We start from the raw sequence: 16,681 nt of genomic DNA, 5'->3' as shown, positions 1-16,681 counted from the left end.
TTTGCTATTCCCAGTTTATATCCAAATTTAGTTTTGTATTGTTACAGACGCTACTTTTATTTGTAATATTCATACACAAAATTTCATGAAACTAAAACTGAATTTTAATCTTATAATTTTTAATTCAGTATTTTATTCTGAATTTCATATCATCACTAACAAATGTGTTCAGGTTTATTTTTACCAGGGCTGTGGAGTCGGAGTTTTGATGTTTTAGCCGGAGTCGGATGGCAAGGAAAAGTCGGAGTCGGAGTCGTGGAGTTTTGGTGTTTTAGCCGGAGTCGGATGATAAGGAAAAGTCGGAGTCGGTAGATTTTTACACAACTCCACAGCCCTGATTTTTACTAAAATTTAATATCTGTATACTGTAAATATACAAAATATGTACATTTAACTGCATACAGTTCATAAAAGTAAAAATACACACACACACAATTTAACTTTTTTTTTATTCAAATGTCAAACTTTTATTTGTTAATGATTTTTTACACCTTCATAATTTAAAAGCATGTTATTATATGCTTATCTACATTTTTTCATATAAATGTTTATCTATAAAATATATGTATACTATTACAAATTAATATAATCCTAAAACAATTTCAAAATCACTTTTAAAAATTTATGAATGAATTTTTTTATAAACCTTTATTGAAAATTTCTTTAAAAACTTTCCTGAATTTGAAAGTTCAACATATTCAACACACAAGATAATAGAGACTCAATTACAATATGAAAACATTTACTAAATAATCAATCATTTATTGATCACAGTAATTTTTTTTTAACTAAATTTAATTAAATAACTATGGTAGTGAATTTGTTGCTATTGCTATAGGCCAAGTCAATGGCCCTTTAATAATTATATCTGATAGATGATTTCTTATATGTATAAAGTGACGCTTAAATTCTAAACCATCACCCTAGAAAGAAAAATTAATAAAAACATATTTTAATAATAAGCAATAAAAATTATTGTTTTTTTTTTTACTAAACTGGTATATAATAAAACTTTACCTTTGATAACCTGAAATCAACCAGAATTTTATCTTGCATTTCAAGCAAATTCACTTTAAAGCTAAGTTGCATTTTTCTTTTGTCATTTGTAATTATTGTTATCTATAAAAATAATATTAATTTTATTAAAGAATTATTAAAATCACCGAAAAATCTGATACCTGATTTTAACTAAGTTATATAAAATATGAACATATTGAAACAAATATACAGTGGAACCTCGGTATACGACCTTAATCCGTTCCCGATGTTTGGACTTATATTGAATTGGACGTATACCAAACCAACCTTTCCCATAAGAAGTAATGTAAAAATGATTAATCCGTTCTCATGTAAAAAAAATGGCTGGCTTTAAACACCTCGCTTTCCTGTCTAGTTCCTGCTTGATTTTTCGTGAGATCAGCGTGTATCTTTTTAGCTTTCTCGCAAATAATTGCTTCCAATACGCTGTCTCCAGCACTGTTTTTTAGTTATCCAAAGCAAAAGCAATTTCTCGACATGATCTAATGTCTTCGATCTCTGTTTAGAAATTGATTTAACCCCTTTCGCAACGTTAGCAGATTTAATAATGTCTTTATTTTTCGCGATTGTCCATATCGTCGTTCTCGGAATACGGTAGGCAACAGTTAAAATCTCGAACACGCGTGCCACCTTCGTATTTCTCAACAATCTCTTTTATCAGTTCCATTGTGATTTTAGTCATTTTTTTAGTTTTCTGTCGCTTTTCATTTGCCTTTTTGCAATTCGTGATTAATAAAAATAATAAAATTTTACTTACAAATTAAAATCAGAAGAAATTTAACAAAGTTATAAACCGTTGCACCGCGAACGTCTAGTCTGGTCTAGTACACCGATAGTGCTACTTGTTCATTAATGGTGCGTATAATTGAATTATGTCGTATACCGAATAAAAGTCGTATACTGAGCAAAATTTGTTTCGTCCAAACAGGATGTATTCTAAAGCAGACGTATACCGAGATACCACTGTATTTATAAATTTAAAAAAATTATATTATTTTAAAATGACTTAGTCCTCATCAAGTAACAAGATTTCTCCAAATTAACTATTTTTCCTTTAAGTTTTTTATTTATCAAAAATTTTTTCAAGGATATAATATATCTATTGTCATTTGTGTATTATTTTAACCAATCAATGTTCAATCAGTAATTCATTATTCTGTACATTATGAATTTATTTGTCTAAAGTACAAAATGATAAGATGATTCTAAAAAATATCCTAACCAGAAAATAATTATGTAGGTTTTGCTTCTGAATGTTGCAACATGATAAAGAAATAGAAGTGATATTAATAATATATGTTAATATTAATCAATCAAGCAGATTTTTATATATAGGATGTCCCATTTTAAATGAAACAATCAAATATCTTGATGACTAAGCAATACCAAAAAGTTGTAGGGACCAGAGAGAAAAATGTAACTTAGTCAAGATCACACATAGAGGTCAAATTTTCAGGAATATACTGGAAAACATAGTTTTTATCAGAAACCACTACTTCTGAATTTAGTATGTTAAAGTATACCAAAAAAAAAATCAAACAAAAATAAAGAGTAAGTGCATTGTATTTTATGCACTTACCCTTTAATGCAGTCTTTTCTTCAAAAACATGCAATGCTTTGCTAGAAGCAAGATGTGCCATAACATGTGCTTTGTTTGACAGAAACCATCCAAAAAAATACAGTTATATTTTATTCACAGAAATCATTGGAACTAGAATGTAAAGTACTTACACACAAAGCCAAACAAAAAAGGAGTTAATCAAAAAACAATTTTATATTCTTTTGCATCAGTACATAATTAAACTGATTGCTGAATTCATATATGAATTCATGTTTATTAATATAATGTATGTCAATATGTACTGTACAATAAGTATGCTTATGACAAATTACAAAATCTGTTCAAATACAAGGTGCAAATACAAAAAATAACATTAATTTAAGTTTAAGTTTTTTCTTCATATTATTTTTCATTATCCATGTTTATTTGAGCATGTGCATTATGTAACATTAAATCTGGTGCTGCTTGAGTTATCTCGTGTTTTGTGCATTTCCTCCAATACTGTCTTTAGCCTAAATTATTTTGGGTCTGCATATTAAGTGGCACTGTTTGATAAGGTACTGTCAGTATTATCTATACCTAAATTGAGACTAACAGAAGTTACACAATCAGATTTATGTATCTTTATGGGTTTTTTGTGTATGCATGCACAGGACAATTATAAACACAATTATTACCAACTGCTTTAATTGCTTTTTTGAAAGTTTTTTCTTTTTTTGTACAATGAAGTAGTACAATGAATGTTGTACAACGAAGTTGGTTTTTTAAGTTTTTATCAGTCAATCTATTAGAACTTTTACATTTAACAATCTTCAATTTTGAGAAAAAAGATTCACAAAGATAGGTGATCCCATTGCATCTGTAATTCTCATCTTTTTTTTTTTTTTTTNTTTAGCCTAAATTATTTTGGGTCTGCATATTAAGTGGCACTGTTTGATAAGGTACTGTCAGTATTATCTATACCTAAATTGAGACTAACAGAAGTTACACAATCAGATTTATGTATCTTTATGGGTTTTTTGTGTATGCATGCACAGGACAATTATAAACCCAATTATTACCAACTGCTTTAATTGCTTTTTTGAAAGTTTTTCTTTTTTTTTCATGGTGCAAATTTGATAACAGTTCAAATAGTAAGTAAAACACTAATTTTGTTTTGACATATCTCTATTTCTGGTATGAGTTGTCTCATTAATCTTTACTGATCCTCACATCATTTCATGCTGTAATAATGCCCAATTATTCTGCAAACAAAATTGTTGATTCATTAACAATTTTGTTTACAAATATTAATTATAAATCAAGTTAATTATGATTTCCTGTTTTATTGGAGTACATTATTTCACAAATAAACAGCCAAGCACTTATGAACTTCCTCAGTCCATCTATAGGGATTAAGAATCAAGACTAGAATATTTTTGTTTTCTTTTTAAGAACACTAAATTTTTGGTAAGGTTCCAAAACATTTCAAACATTTCACATGATTTATAAAATTATTGATATTCTATTAGTATTTCGAGAGTGTTGACAATTTCAGAAGAGAAGCTTCTACACATTGAAGCCACTTTCCACACAGAAGACACTTGAGCATTTTGTTATTTGTTCAACTAAAACAAAGATCACTGTATTGAGAAAGATGCAAAATGCAAAGCATTGATGACAAATACATAATGAATAATAATCATGCAATGGCAGTTCTTGGCAATAATATATGATGATTTGAAAATTAACAAATCATTATGCATTATTCCAAAAATAGAACATGACTTGGTAATGCCTAGATTGACCATGCATTAAATTTTGAGATCAACTCATTACCATATCATCCTAGTCTGAATAGGTCAATAATATAGAGTTGCATTTTGTTAATGGGCACTGCAACAAACAATTGTATAACCCAATTTCTTATTCTACAAATGAAATTGTTAATATTCTATTAGTAATTAGAGAATGCAATATAATTACAGAAGAGCAATGTAATACAACTATAAATTGCATCAACTGGTCACCTGAAAATCCCTGATGAATATGCCATGTTAATATACAGCACCAGTAGAATAATTAATGTTTGGTGAAGCTTATGAATGAACATATTAATCCACATTAATAAAAACACCAAACAACACCTAATCCAGTAGAGAACAAAAATATTGAAAATGTTGGTTCAACATTAAAATTTGTTTTCTACTAGATTAGGTGTAGTTTGATGTTTTTATTAGTAACAACATCCAGTATTTAAAGTGTAGTTTACATTAATCCACATTTTTCACTGTTGTTAGAAATGTCAATATAAATGTTAGAGCAATAATGCTCTAACATTTATATTGACATATAAATTGTATTATTGTGATATTGTAGACCAGTGTTGTCCAACCAAAATTGTTTACTGGGCCAAAACTAAAAATAAAAATACATTGTGGACCGCACATATTTATTTACACAAAACATATACAGTATTTTGAAGTATTTTAATGTGAAACTTGCTTTTCAATTTTTTCACTTAATTTTTTAATATTAACAGGTATTACGTTGTTGTACAACGAATGTTGTACAACAACGTAATATCTGTTGTACAACGAATGTTGTACAACAGGTATTACGTTCAACAGGTATTAATGTTGTACAACAGGTATTCGTTGTACAACAATGTAATACCTGTTAATATTAAAAAATTAATATTGAGCATGTGCATTATGTAACATTAAATCTGGTGCTGCTTGAGTTATCTCGTGTTTTGTGCATTTCCTCCAATACTGTCTTTAGCCTAAATTATTTTGGGTCTGCATATTAAGTGGCACTGTTTGATAAGGTACTGTCAGTATTATCTATACCTAAATTGAGACTAACAGAAGTTACACAATCAGATTTATGTATCTTTATGGGTTTTTTGTGTATGCATGCACAGGACAATTATAAACACAATTATTACCAACTGCTTTAATTGCTTTTTTGAAAGTTTTTTCTTTTTTTGTACAATGAAGTAGTACAATGAATGTTGTACAACGAAGTTGGTTTTTTAAGTTTTTATCAGTCAATCTATTAGAACTTTTACATTTAACAATCTTCAATTTTGAGAAAAAAGATTCACAAAGATAGGTGATCCCATTGCATCTGTAATTCTCATCTTTTTTTTTTTTTTTTAACTCTTTCCACCCTGTGGGCACTAAGGGTGGACAACAAATTTGGAGATGGAGTAGCAAGGAATGTCTCCATTACGTGACAACGTAANGCCGATATATATAATAATGCATGTCATTCACCCTGTATTACATTGTGATTAAGAATTATATTTATGCAAAACATTTATTTCATCATTATACCGGGTGGTGAGGGATGGGGCTCAACGTATCCCGCTCAGCCATCCTGCTGTCAATTTTTTTTAGATTAGACCATTGTAACTTAAGAATGTGTCTATTGTTTGACATTTATCACACATATAGGGCAAATTTAAGGAAATATAATTTCATTATACTGAAACACCAATTTAAAAACATTTGTTATTGTAAACATACTGATTAAATACATATACATACAGTATGTACCGTACATACATACATATATATTATATGTAATATATTTAAAGCTTTGTTAAAAAATATTTAATAACTGTTTTAATTTCTGAGTGTACAAGGTGTTATACATCGTGTTAATATATACACATGATATTTCATTGTAATAAAAACTATACAAGATAATTACTGTTTTAAAAGGGCTGCACAAAAACATTGAGTGGGCCACATGCAGCCCATGGGCCATGGGTTGAACATAGCAGTTGTAGACTATTGCTAGATGTCAAAATTCACTGGTGACCAAATCTTTCCAAATTTTTGGTTTAGTCAGATAGATATATTTTGTGACCTGCAAGATCTACTGACTTAAGATAACAGATCATCTTACAAGTCACAAAACAGGACCCTATTTGAAGTAATTCCAAAGGATTTTATATAGTATATCACAAGTATCACAGACATAAAAGAGCAAATTAATAACATTTGCAAAAGCATCTCTCAACATATTCTGTTTTCAGCTCTTCAGAATTTTCAACAAAGAACAAAACTTTGCTTTGAGAAAAATTATGGCAATGTTTTTGTAATAAAACATTGAAAATAAACTTCAGATTATAATGAAAACATGAATAAAGGTGTTTAGAGTAAAAAAAATATGGGAGGAATTTTACAGCTATACTGTACAATCCTCATAAACTTGTGCACACACGAATAATATTCTCATAAAGATGTAAATTCAAATATGCAACCTCCTTTAGGTACAATTTAGGCATCAGTAATGTTGACAATACATTATCAAACATGTTACTAAAAGCACATGAAGCATATTAACAAGGCATATTGTTGAATGTGAATTTTTTTTGTATTTTTAACATGGTAAACTCAGAAGTATGGGTTTCCCATTTGAAAAACTACATTTTCTACTATATTGTAACCCCAAAAATTTGTCTTTTACATAATCTTGACTAAGTCACATTCCCCCCTCTAGTATTGCAACTTTTATTAAAAACATCTTTTTGATATCATTTAGTTTATCAGCTTATTTAACTGTTTGATTTAAAATGAGACATTCTGTGTATAAAGTTAAGAATTATTTGAAATGCTAAATACAAGGTATTGACTAATTTAAAAATTATGATAATTAAGTTCTTCACAAAAAATTGGCTGGATTTAGTAAACTGTCGCTAAAAAAATAATGGACATAAAGTGCATATCATAACAATTATATTTTGTATTTTTCAATTCTTACAATATAAATATATAATAATGCATGTCATTCACCCTGTATTACATTGTGATTAAGAATTATATTTATGCAAATTAGTTTATTTATGTTAATTATTGATCATATTTTATTTTCATTAAGGAAGGATCAAATAAATAGCTATCATTTTTGTATAATGTTATACTTGCTATGGCTATGAAAAAATATTGAAAATTAAATGCGAAATAAAGTGATGCATTCATTACAGAAAAGAAAATGACTAATGAATTTAACTGATTTGTAAAGCAGCAACTTTCTATTAACATAAAATACAAATCACTACAGAGCAAATAATTTTCCTGTGTAACTAAGAAACATTTTTTACTATCATATATAAAAAAAATAATACAGTAATGAACTATAATAAGTATTAAATCACACATTAAAAATAGTTTTTGGTTATGCAGAAAAACTATTTACACTGAAGAACAATTTTTTAATTAATAAAAATGTTTTTGACAAAATTAATAATATATAAAAAAACTTTTGAAAAAAAAAAAAAAAAAACAAAAAGCATTACATACACACACATATACATAGTATATGTGTAGGTATGTAATGCTTGTATGTAATTATTGTAAATGTATGTAAATATTTACAAACACATACACATAGTATATGTGTTTGTAAATATTTTATTTTACAATTTTATCAATAAATTATAAAATAAGCTTTAGTTTATAAAAATAATGAATACAAACCTGTCCAGGAGAAGTTCTCTTCTGCATATAACCTAATTTTTCAAAGACTTCTTTTAATTTTTTAAGTGTTATCTCAGCATTATCTTGAACAAAGAATCTGGTCATTCTTTTCACTAATCTTTGTAATGGTGACTAATAAAAATAATAATATACATAATTATTACAACAGTTTCACTTCTAAAATCATTTCTTAAATAAAACTTATAGCATAATCATAATTTATAGAGTTGTATTCTTGATGTGTATATATAAACATATGTTTAAGTTGATATTCATGATGAATATTTGTTAGGGTTGCATAATGGCATGAGGCAGAAAACAGCAAAATAAAATTACAATGCAAAAGCTGAAGGATCCACATATTAAGACCTCATGAACCACAAATTATTCACCTCTTTTATACTGAGTGCAAAATTAAAATTAATTTTTAAATAATTAAGAGTAAACATCCTCCATGATTGGGTGATTTAATTTAAATTAATTTAAACTGTTGTAATGTTTTTACTGGAACAACATGGCTTATAGCCATACTAATGGTTATTAGTATCAGTTTTGTCAGTTGGCTGTAATTAACTGTAGGTAAATTCAAACTTATCGTTAGTAACATAATAATTATTATAAGTGTATTTCTGATTATTACAAGTAAGTTTTGTAATATTATTTAATTTACATATTTTAGGATGAGTTAATTCTGATAATACTAGTAGCCCAGGATGTCCCCTAGTGGGCGTTTTAGCAGCATTACAAATTCCTATATTAAAATATTACCTTCTGGTAGTCCACTATATAATTTTCAAAACTATCCATTTTTTCGTTATTTGCCCCCTAGTATACATTACAGGCATTCCATGACAATAAATTCCTATTACAAATATACTGAATTATTTATATTGTTATATTGGCCAAATAACAATTTATTGGCCAAATGAATAATAATAATATATATTGTTAATTTAAATAATAATTTAAATTGTTAATTTAAATGTTTGGAATATGACACACGATAGGGGCGACTCTAGTGCCCGTCTCTGGCATACCGTTACACGTACAGACGGACGGACACGCATTCAATGGGATATATAGATTGAATGACTGATAACAGCAATTACAATCAAAAAGTCGAATTTCAAAATAATTTTTTATAGTTTTAAAACTAAAATATCCAAAATAATAGTAATAATAAACAAATAAATTACCTGTGATGAATTTGGTGTACTTTGAAGTTGACTATTTGTAAAACAGGAATCTGTGCTTAATAACATATGTTCAGGATGAGCTGGCTGTGAAAAACTAACAACATGAACAATATCTGCTGTAGAATTATCTTGAGAACATTTTACTTCTTCTTTTATAAATTCTGGTTGAGAACAAGTTAAATGCATAACTGTATCTTCCCTAAGTTTATTTTGAAATAAATATTTTTATATTAAATTTTTTATATAATCAATAAAAGTAAATAACATAAAATCAAATTTACTTACAAGCTAAAATTCATAATCTTACCTTAATAAAGGATTATATTTAGAACATAATCGTTTGCAAGGCAAAAACTGATTCTCATATACATTTTGAAATTCTGCAAAAATACATTATATTAATATACTGTATATTTAATAGACTTTTTAGAATATAACTATTATTATTATTCAATATATAAAATTTTATACTTTATATGTTTTAAAGCTTAATCAATAATTTAAAAATAAAAATGTAATAATTTTGTCAATTACATTATGTTTATTGGTAATTGAAAATTAAACTTTCATATTAACATGAATAAATAGACTAAAATATATAAAAATACTCCATGCTTAAATTTATATATTTTTATAATCTTCTCTATTTGTATAATATGCTTATTTCATCATTAGAACCTAATTAAACTTTGTATAAAATTCTTTATACAAAGTTATAAAAGTGTATATAAATTCTTCTGGTGGATACTTCCCCTTGTATGGTGTATATGCTAGGCAATTTACTTCTTAGCACATAGGACATTATCTCAATTTTGCTCTATAACTTTTATTAATTTAATTTTTTTCTTTTTTTGGCATCCAATACATATATTTCTTTCTATAAAGGCTTTGAATACAATTTTCTAATCAACTAATTATGATTTAAATACAGTAGAGCATCAATTATCCGACTCAATTGGGGACTGGGGTTGGTCGGATAATTGAAAAGTCGGATAACCGAAAAGTATGAAAAAATCCATTATTAGTGTAGTATATTATTATATCCCATGTAATTAGTATATTAGTATATCGCTATTAACCTACTTCGCGTTGAATTTTCATCGATGTTAAGCCTAACAAAAATTTTTTAAAATAATAATCGTCGCTATTGTATCGTTAAAAATTAGAAAATTAAGCCTCATTTAAATACTGGCTTCCTTTCATGGTCAATCCAGTGTTGCCAGCTAAAACACGTAAAAATAATATTAAAGTAGCCAAGACATAGCCAAATATTGTAGCGCCACATCACTAGTGGACATTTGAATTTGCCGACTAGAACGCAGTCGGTTAACCGAGGTGACGGTTAATCGGGGGTTGGATAATCGATGTTCTACTGTATTACTAAATTGTAAAAATTACTAAGCATTCACTTATGCTGCTTAATTCCCTGATATTTTACAATATATTAATAAAATTCAAAACAGAAAAAATTTATTTCTAAACTAATTTTGAAAAGAAATATAATTGAATATAACTAATTTCATAATGAACTGCATAGATAAAAAGTAATAAAAATTTCACATATTCCTGTAAAAGTTGAAGCAACAGTAAAATTAAGAAAGATTGTTGGTGAAAACACAATTATAAAGGGCTTTAACCACTCCGCAGTGATCGACAGATATACCCCGTCAAGGGCGATCACGATCACATGGCACTGGAGAACGATGTCTATATCCACAAAAATTTTTTGTGGATATTGCCAAAAACTAGCCAAAACTTACAAAAAATTCACATAAAAAAGGAATTATGTGACAATAAAGAAAGATTTTTCTTTACTAGACATAACTGTTTAAAAAATTTTTCCCGAAACGAAAATGAGAAAAATGTGTGGGAAAATTCTTAAAAAATTTCCCACATTTATTCTCCACTACATGATAGCACCATATCTGACTAACCCTCTCTACAAAGGTTAAGAAATGTGTTACTGATAGCTTGGACAGAGTAGGGATAATGTTGAAGGAAGTTAAAAACTGTGATGGCAATGAAATAGGAGACAGGAATGATGAAGATGAAAGTAATGAAAATGACTTTTCAATTTTTTTTAAATCCAAATTGTCAATTTTTGTATGTAAATATAATTACCTAAAACCTTGACCATAAACTCTTGTATAAGCTATCAAAAGTGAAAGTTGTAAAGGAATGTTGACTTCTTTGTAAATAAGCTGCAATATATAGCTAAGGTATTAGTTATGACTTCCAAAAGAAACAGCATCAGAAATAACGTTATTTATGTAAATCTCACTGTACTATGAACTACAGTTAATTGTACACCATTTTATTGATATTTTTGCCAATTTTCACACATGCTTTAAAATCATTATTACCAGTATATATTACTGCATTTTTCTTAATACTGTAGTTAAGTTTTTACAATTCAACTTATATCCAGGTCCTAACTTTTTTTAAAAAGTAGGAATTCCAAAATTGGAAGTAGATTTTATGTTTGGGTCAATACAGTATTTTATTCAGATAATTACTAAAAACTATATTGTAAGATCTTAAACTATTTAAATTAAATCAACTGATTCATACAAAAGCAAATAATAATATAAAATATAAAAGCAAATAAAATACAAACACTAATTTTGAAATTTTATACTTACCTTCAACTTTAAATAATTTTTTGTACCATTGATGTTTCTTGATTTGTGCTAATGTATATCTTTTGGATGCAATTGGCATAAGTATTTTTCTTAATAAAGCTGAAATAATTAGTTTACATATTTTACTTAATGACTGGTATATCTAACAATGAATTTCTGTTTTAAAATATCTGTAAATAAATTACTTAATATAATTTCAGACCAACTACTTAAAACTTTAAATAACCCTGAAAGATTTGAATATATTAAATAATTACTTACATAAAGCTAAATTGTCAATTTTTAACCAAGGAGATTCAGTTATTTTACACTCTTTCCAGGCACAATATTCTTTACAATTATAAGTCGGTTTATCCCAAGGCAATTCTAAAAATTTAATGCATTTTAAAATATGTACATTTTGTAAAAATTAAACTGAAAGTCAAAAGTAAATATTAATTTTGAGAAATAAATTACAATATAATTAATAAACTGATAAAATTTCTAAATACTCATATTTCTTCATTATATTGATCTGTTTGTTTTTTAATAATTGCATCAGGTTTTTTTTAATTTAAGCAGTTACAAGATATATATCTAACCTAAAGTACCACAGTGTTTTAAATAATACAATATAATGATTTATTGTATTATACAATATATATTTATGAAGAGTAGTTTATGAAGGACTGAGTGAGGTAGTTATCATAATCAAAATTATCTCCCATTTCCTGAATCATAGAAGATATAATAATGATGTCTACTGGTTACTATCAATCCAATCAGTGTGAAAAAAATTATTTAAAAAAAAATCACCAATAACTTGTTTATTTTTACAAAAATTAAACAGAAATATGATAAATTACATGTTTCTCATACCAAAAGTAGTGTGTTAGTTCTGTCTAAAGATCATTTTGCTACTGGCAGTGAAAGATAGCATCATGAACAAACTTGCATAATTTATGAAATGTCTGGTTCAATTTTTTATGCAGTTAAAGTAAAAAATTAATTAGATTTAAATTAATAATTAGAAACTAATTGTGAATTTAATTAAATCATTTGAAAAATTCTGAAAGATAAGATTGACCTAGAACAAAATTTGAACCCCAGCTCTAGATTGATAATCCAGATGTTTAACCAGTTTAACCTTAAGTTTGACTAATGATTTGGATTTTGATGATATGACATTTGTTTATTCTTGATACTACTATGGGAGACCATATATATGGTGTTACAACCATCCAACAAAATTTCTATCTTATTCTTATTACTAGATATATCTATATCCACTGTATCTAATCATAACAAAATTTATCATATTACAGTAGAAGTTCTCACTTTTTTCATATATTGACCTCTTTAAACAAAACTTTTTCCATTGACCCCCTTCAATACTACATGTATGTGTGCAACAGTCTTCTGCATAACTTTTAAAAGGCATCTTCCTATATTTATTTGAGAGCAAAACAAAGTGTGTAAAATTTTTTAATATATTTTTTACATTTACAAATTTTTATCAACCCATAAGTCAGTAAACAATACAGATAAATGTGTCAAATACAAAATGTCTACAATTAAAGTATACCACTTTAGACCACACTGAAAACAAAACTGTTAGAGACAGATCAATAAAATCATGTAGACATATTTATCTTGACACAGAAAAACTATAGCCAGAGAGAGAGAGAGTTTCAAAAATAGCCACAATTTTTGCTGCTAGGAATCTATAACAGCATCACTGCAGCAGAAGTATCAAAGAAACTGTTTAATATGCTTTCCAAAGACATGCTGAAAGCTTTTGTCTTCCCTAAACTATAGTAGAAAAAGTGTTTGAGTATCATCATGATGTTTATGCAGGATGGAGCAAAACCCAAATCAGTCATTGTGAGATGTATTGTCTAACATGTTTGGCAATGAAAGGAAGATTACAGTCAGTCTTTTCCAATGCAATGGCCTATTCATTCATCTGATTTCATACCTTATGATTTCTTGTTATGGGGATATTGAAAAATAAGGTTTATACAGGTGAAGTCTTGGATTTACTAGAACTAAAGAGGCAAGAAGTGAGTGTCATTAGGTCTGATATGATGTACTTGGCTGTTGCTGATGTGATAACTCTATTGCAATATATGACTAGGAATGACAAAAAGCATGTTAAACAGTTTCTTTAATGCTGCTACAATGGCGGCTTTATAAACTCCTAGTAGCAAACTTGTAACTACTTTTGAAACTCTGTCCATAGTTTTCCTGTGTTGATATAAACATGCCTACAAAATTTATCAATCCATTTCTAACAGTTTTGTCTCCAGAGCAGTTTAAAATGATATATTTTAATTACAAACACCCTGTATTAATATTGTAATAAATAATTATTATTTATATATCAAGGTATACTGCAAATTTTTGATAAAATACAATTTAAAAAAATAAGATCAATGCTTCTCATATTAGTTGATATGCTTTTTCCCCAACATGTCAGGAATCATTTTGTTGTCATAATCTTGTATTATTGCATTTGAGTGAGAAGGTGACTCTATAATGGTAGTTTCATATTTAAATAAATACATATTGTAGCAATATTATATAATTACTATTATTATAATATATACTTTGAAAGCACAATATTATTTAATACCATGTTCTCTCTTTTCTGAAAACTCTTTGTGGAGCAGCTGAACCATCAGCTGCCAGTTCACCATTCCATGAATCAGCTTCACTTTGAGTAGCATTGATGTAGAAAATTACAGTGTATTTCCTATATGTTATCTGACATTTACATAGAAACTTAATGAATTTAAAATGCATTCATTTCAGAATATTCAGAAAAAATTATCTATTCAAAAAATGGTTTTATTCTTGAAAACTGCCTTTAAGGAAATGTGATATTCAAATCATTTGAACTTACTTTACAAATTACTCTGCTAAGAAGAAAATGCAACTGAACCACTGAAAATGGACATCAGTGTCAAAAGTATTTATAAATAGCTTTGTTATTATTATATATCATAGCATAAATCAATAAATCAAACTGCAAATATATTCTTATTCAATCAGAAATAATTTAAGAAAAATAATAATAATGCATATAACTTCTAAGAATAATTTGTGCATATATAACAGGCAAATAATTTGATAAACGTTATTCAACAGCAAGAAAGATTTATTGAAAATATATAAATTAGCAATTTATAAAATTTAGTTAATATGTTTAATTAAAAATAAAATAAACATTGTTAACACTTAATACTTACCACCAGCTAAAAGTGTAACTAAAATCACTCCACAACTCCAGATATCTGCTGGTTCTGCTTTATATTCTTTCATCAAAACTTCTGGAGCAACATAAGGTAAAGTTCCACATCGTTTTGCTAAAAGTCTTTCTTTTCCATTATAACGAAAAACTGTTGCCATCCCAAAATCCGAAATTTTCAAATTATCTAATTAAATATAAAATTTTATTTAAAGATTAATTCATTGTATTAATTAATAAATTTTTGTTGTTTTATTATATAATTATCAATACTTTATTTTATATTTATACTTTAATATAATGTTTAAGCATTATATATGTCAAAATTCACTGGTGACCANAATGAACAAAGCTTTATACAAATATAAATATATAAAGTTTTACAATATTAATCTCTCTCTTTAAAATCTAAATTATTCTTTGTCTTTTTTGAATTTAAGGTAGTAAAAAATAATAAATACCATTTTCATCTAAAAGAAGATTTTCAGGTTTTAGATCACGATGCGTAATTCCTTTACTATGTAAATATTCCTGTATTAAAGAAAAAAATATACAATATATAAAATTACAAATACACTTCTAATTATCCATTTGAAATAATATAATTAATAACGTTTAACATCATTTTAAAAAATTGTCTTTTGCTATTTCTTTCATATTTATATCTCTTATAGCAAAAGTTTGGTAATGATAACTGTAATCATTGATCAAATTGTAGCAAATGATCCAAATTTTGAAAGGAGTGCAAAAGCAAACTGAGGCATTTTGGATGCAATCTTCTGCTACCAACATTTGCTTAAGGAAACAAAAAAAGCAACAAATGAAACTACACAACTTTATCACAAAAAACAAGAATTTCAAGAACCAGGACCTTCAGCACAAAAACTGAACTTTACATTTCTGTGTGCATATGTTTGTGTGTTATTTAACATATATTATTATGCAAATTAATATAAAAATAACTAAAATTAAAGTAATATCTGTTTATTTTTGGTCCCTATTTATTCTATGTTAAAATCTCTTCATTTAATGCTGTTTTGTTTAGTACTTTGTCGTCTAGGAACACATTCCCTGCGTTAAGCGGAGTCTTACTGTACTTCAAATTTTCTAAAATTTGTCAAGATTATTACATTTACTTTGAATTTATTCAAAAAAATGCATTCAAAAAGTTTGAACATGTTTAAATTTAATTTAATTTCACAGACAAATTAATAAATAAAAATTAATAAAAACTAAACTGATTTAAATATGTAAATTAGACTTAGTTAATACTAGCAGACAAACTCAGCATTGCCTGGGTTAAAAAGCAAATAAACTTTTAATGTGATTTTCCATTAGTTATTATCAACATACAAGAATTATCTAAATTATTTTATGTCTGTAAAATTACTGATTATATATTTAAAAAATAAATATTATAAAAACAACTGTCTGAATAAACAGAGTCACATTACAATAACCACACATTATTTCACATGCATAAAGTTTCTACCATTTCTGGCCTTTCTTTGTAGACTTCTAAAATGATGACATAGCTGTCTCAC

At 26.9% G+C, this 16,681-nt stretch overlaps 1 protein-coding gene across 1 annotated transcript in view; it reads right to left on the bottom strand.

Moving 5' to 3' along the window:
• Positions 1–500: 500 nt before the first annotated feature.
• The window catches only part of LOC111620828 (serine/threonine-protein kinase Chk1-like), a 33,035-nt gene continuing 16,854 nt past the window's right edge, over positions 501–16,681 (bottom strand). Inside the window, exons 5-13 of the mRNA XM_023362820.1 lie at positions 15,599–15,668; positions 15,139–15,324; positions 12,170–12,274; positions 11,909–12,007; positions 9,574–9,646; positions 9,267–9,465; positions 8,071–8,202; positions 1,018–1,119; positions 501–923 (exon numbers count right to left, since the gene is read on the bottom strand). Of these exons, the coding sequence (XP_023218588.1) occupies positions 807–923; positions 1,018–1,119; positions 8,071–8,202; positions 9,267–9,465; positions 9,574–9,646; positions 11,909–12,007; positions 12,170–12,274; positions 15,139–15,324; positions 15,599–15,668 (1,083 nt within the window). The 3' untranslated portion in view covers positions 501–806. The remainder of the gene's footprint in view (positions 924–1,017; positions 1,120–8,070; positions 8,203–9,266; positions 9,466–9,573; positions 9,647–11,908; positions 12,008–12,169; positions 12,275–15,138; positions 15,325–15,598; positions 15,669–16,681) is intronic.

This window comes from Centruroides sculpturatus, unplaced genomic scaffold (genome assembly GCF_000671375.1).
Source record: "Centruroides sculpturatus isolate CEXI.00-Female unplaced genomic scaffold, Cexi_2.0 scaffold89, whole genome shotgun sequence".
NCBI lineage: Eukaryota > Metazoa > Arthropoda > Arachnida > Scorpiones > Buthidae > Centruroides > Centruroides sculpturatus.
This window is presented reverse-complemented; position numbering and strand designations above follow the sequence as displayed.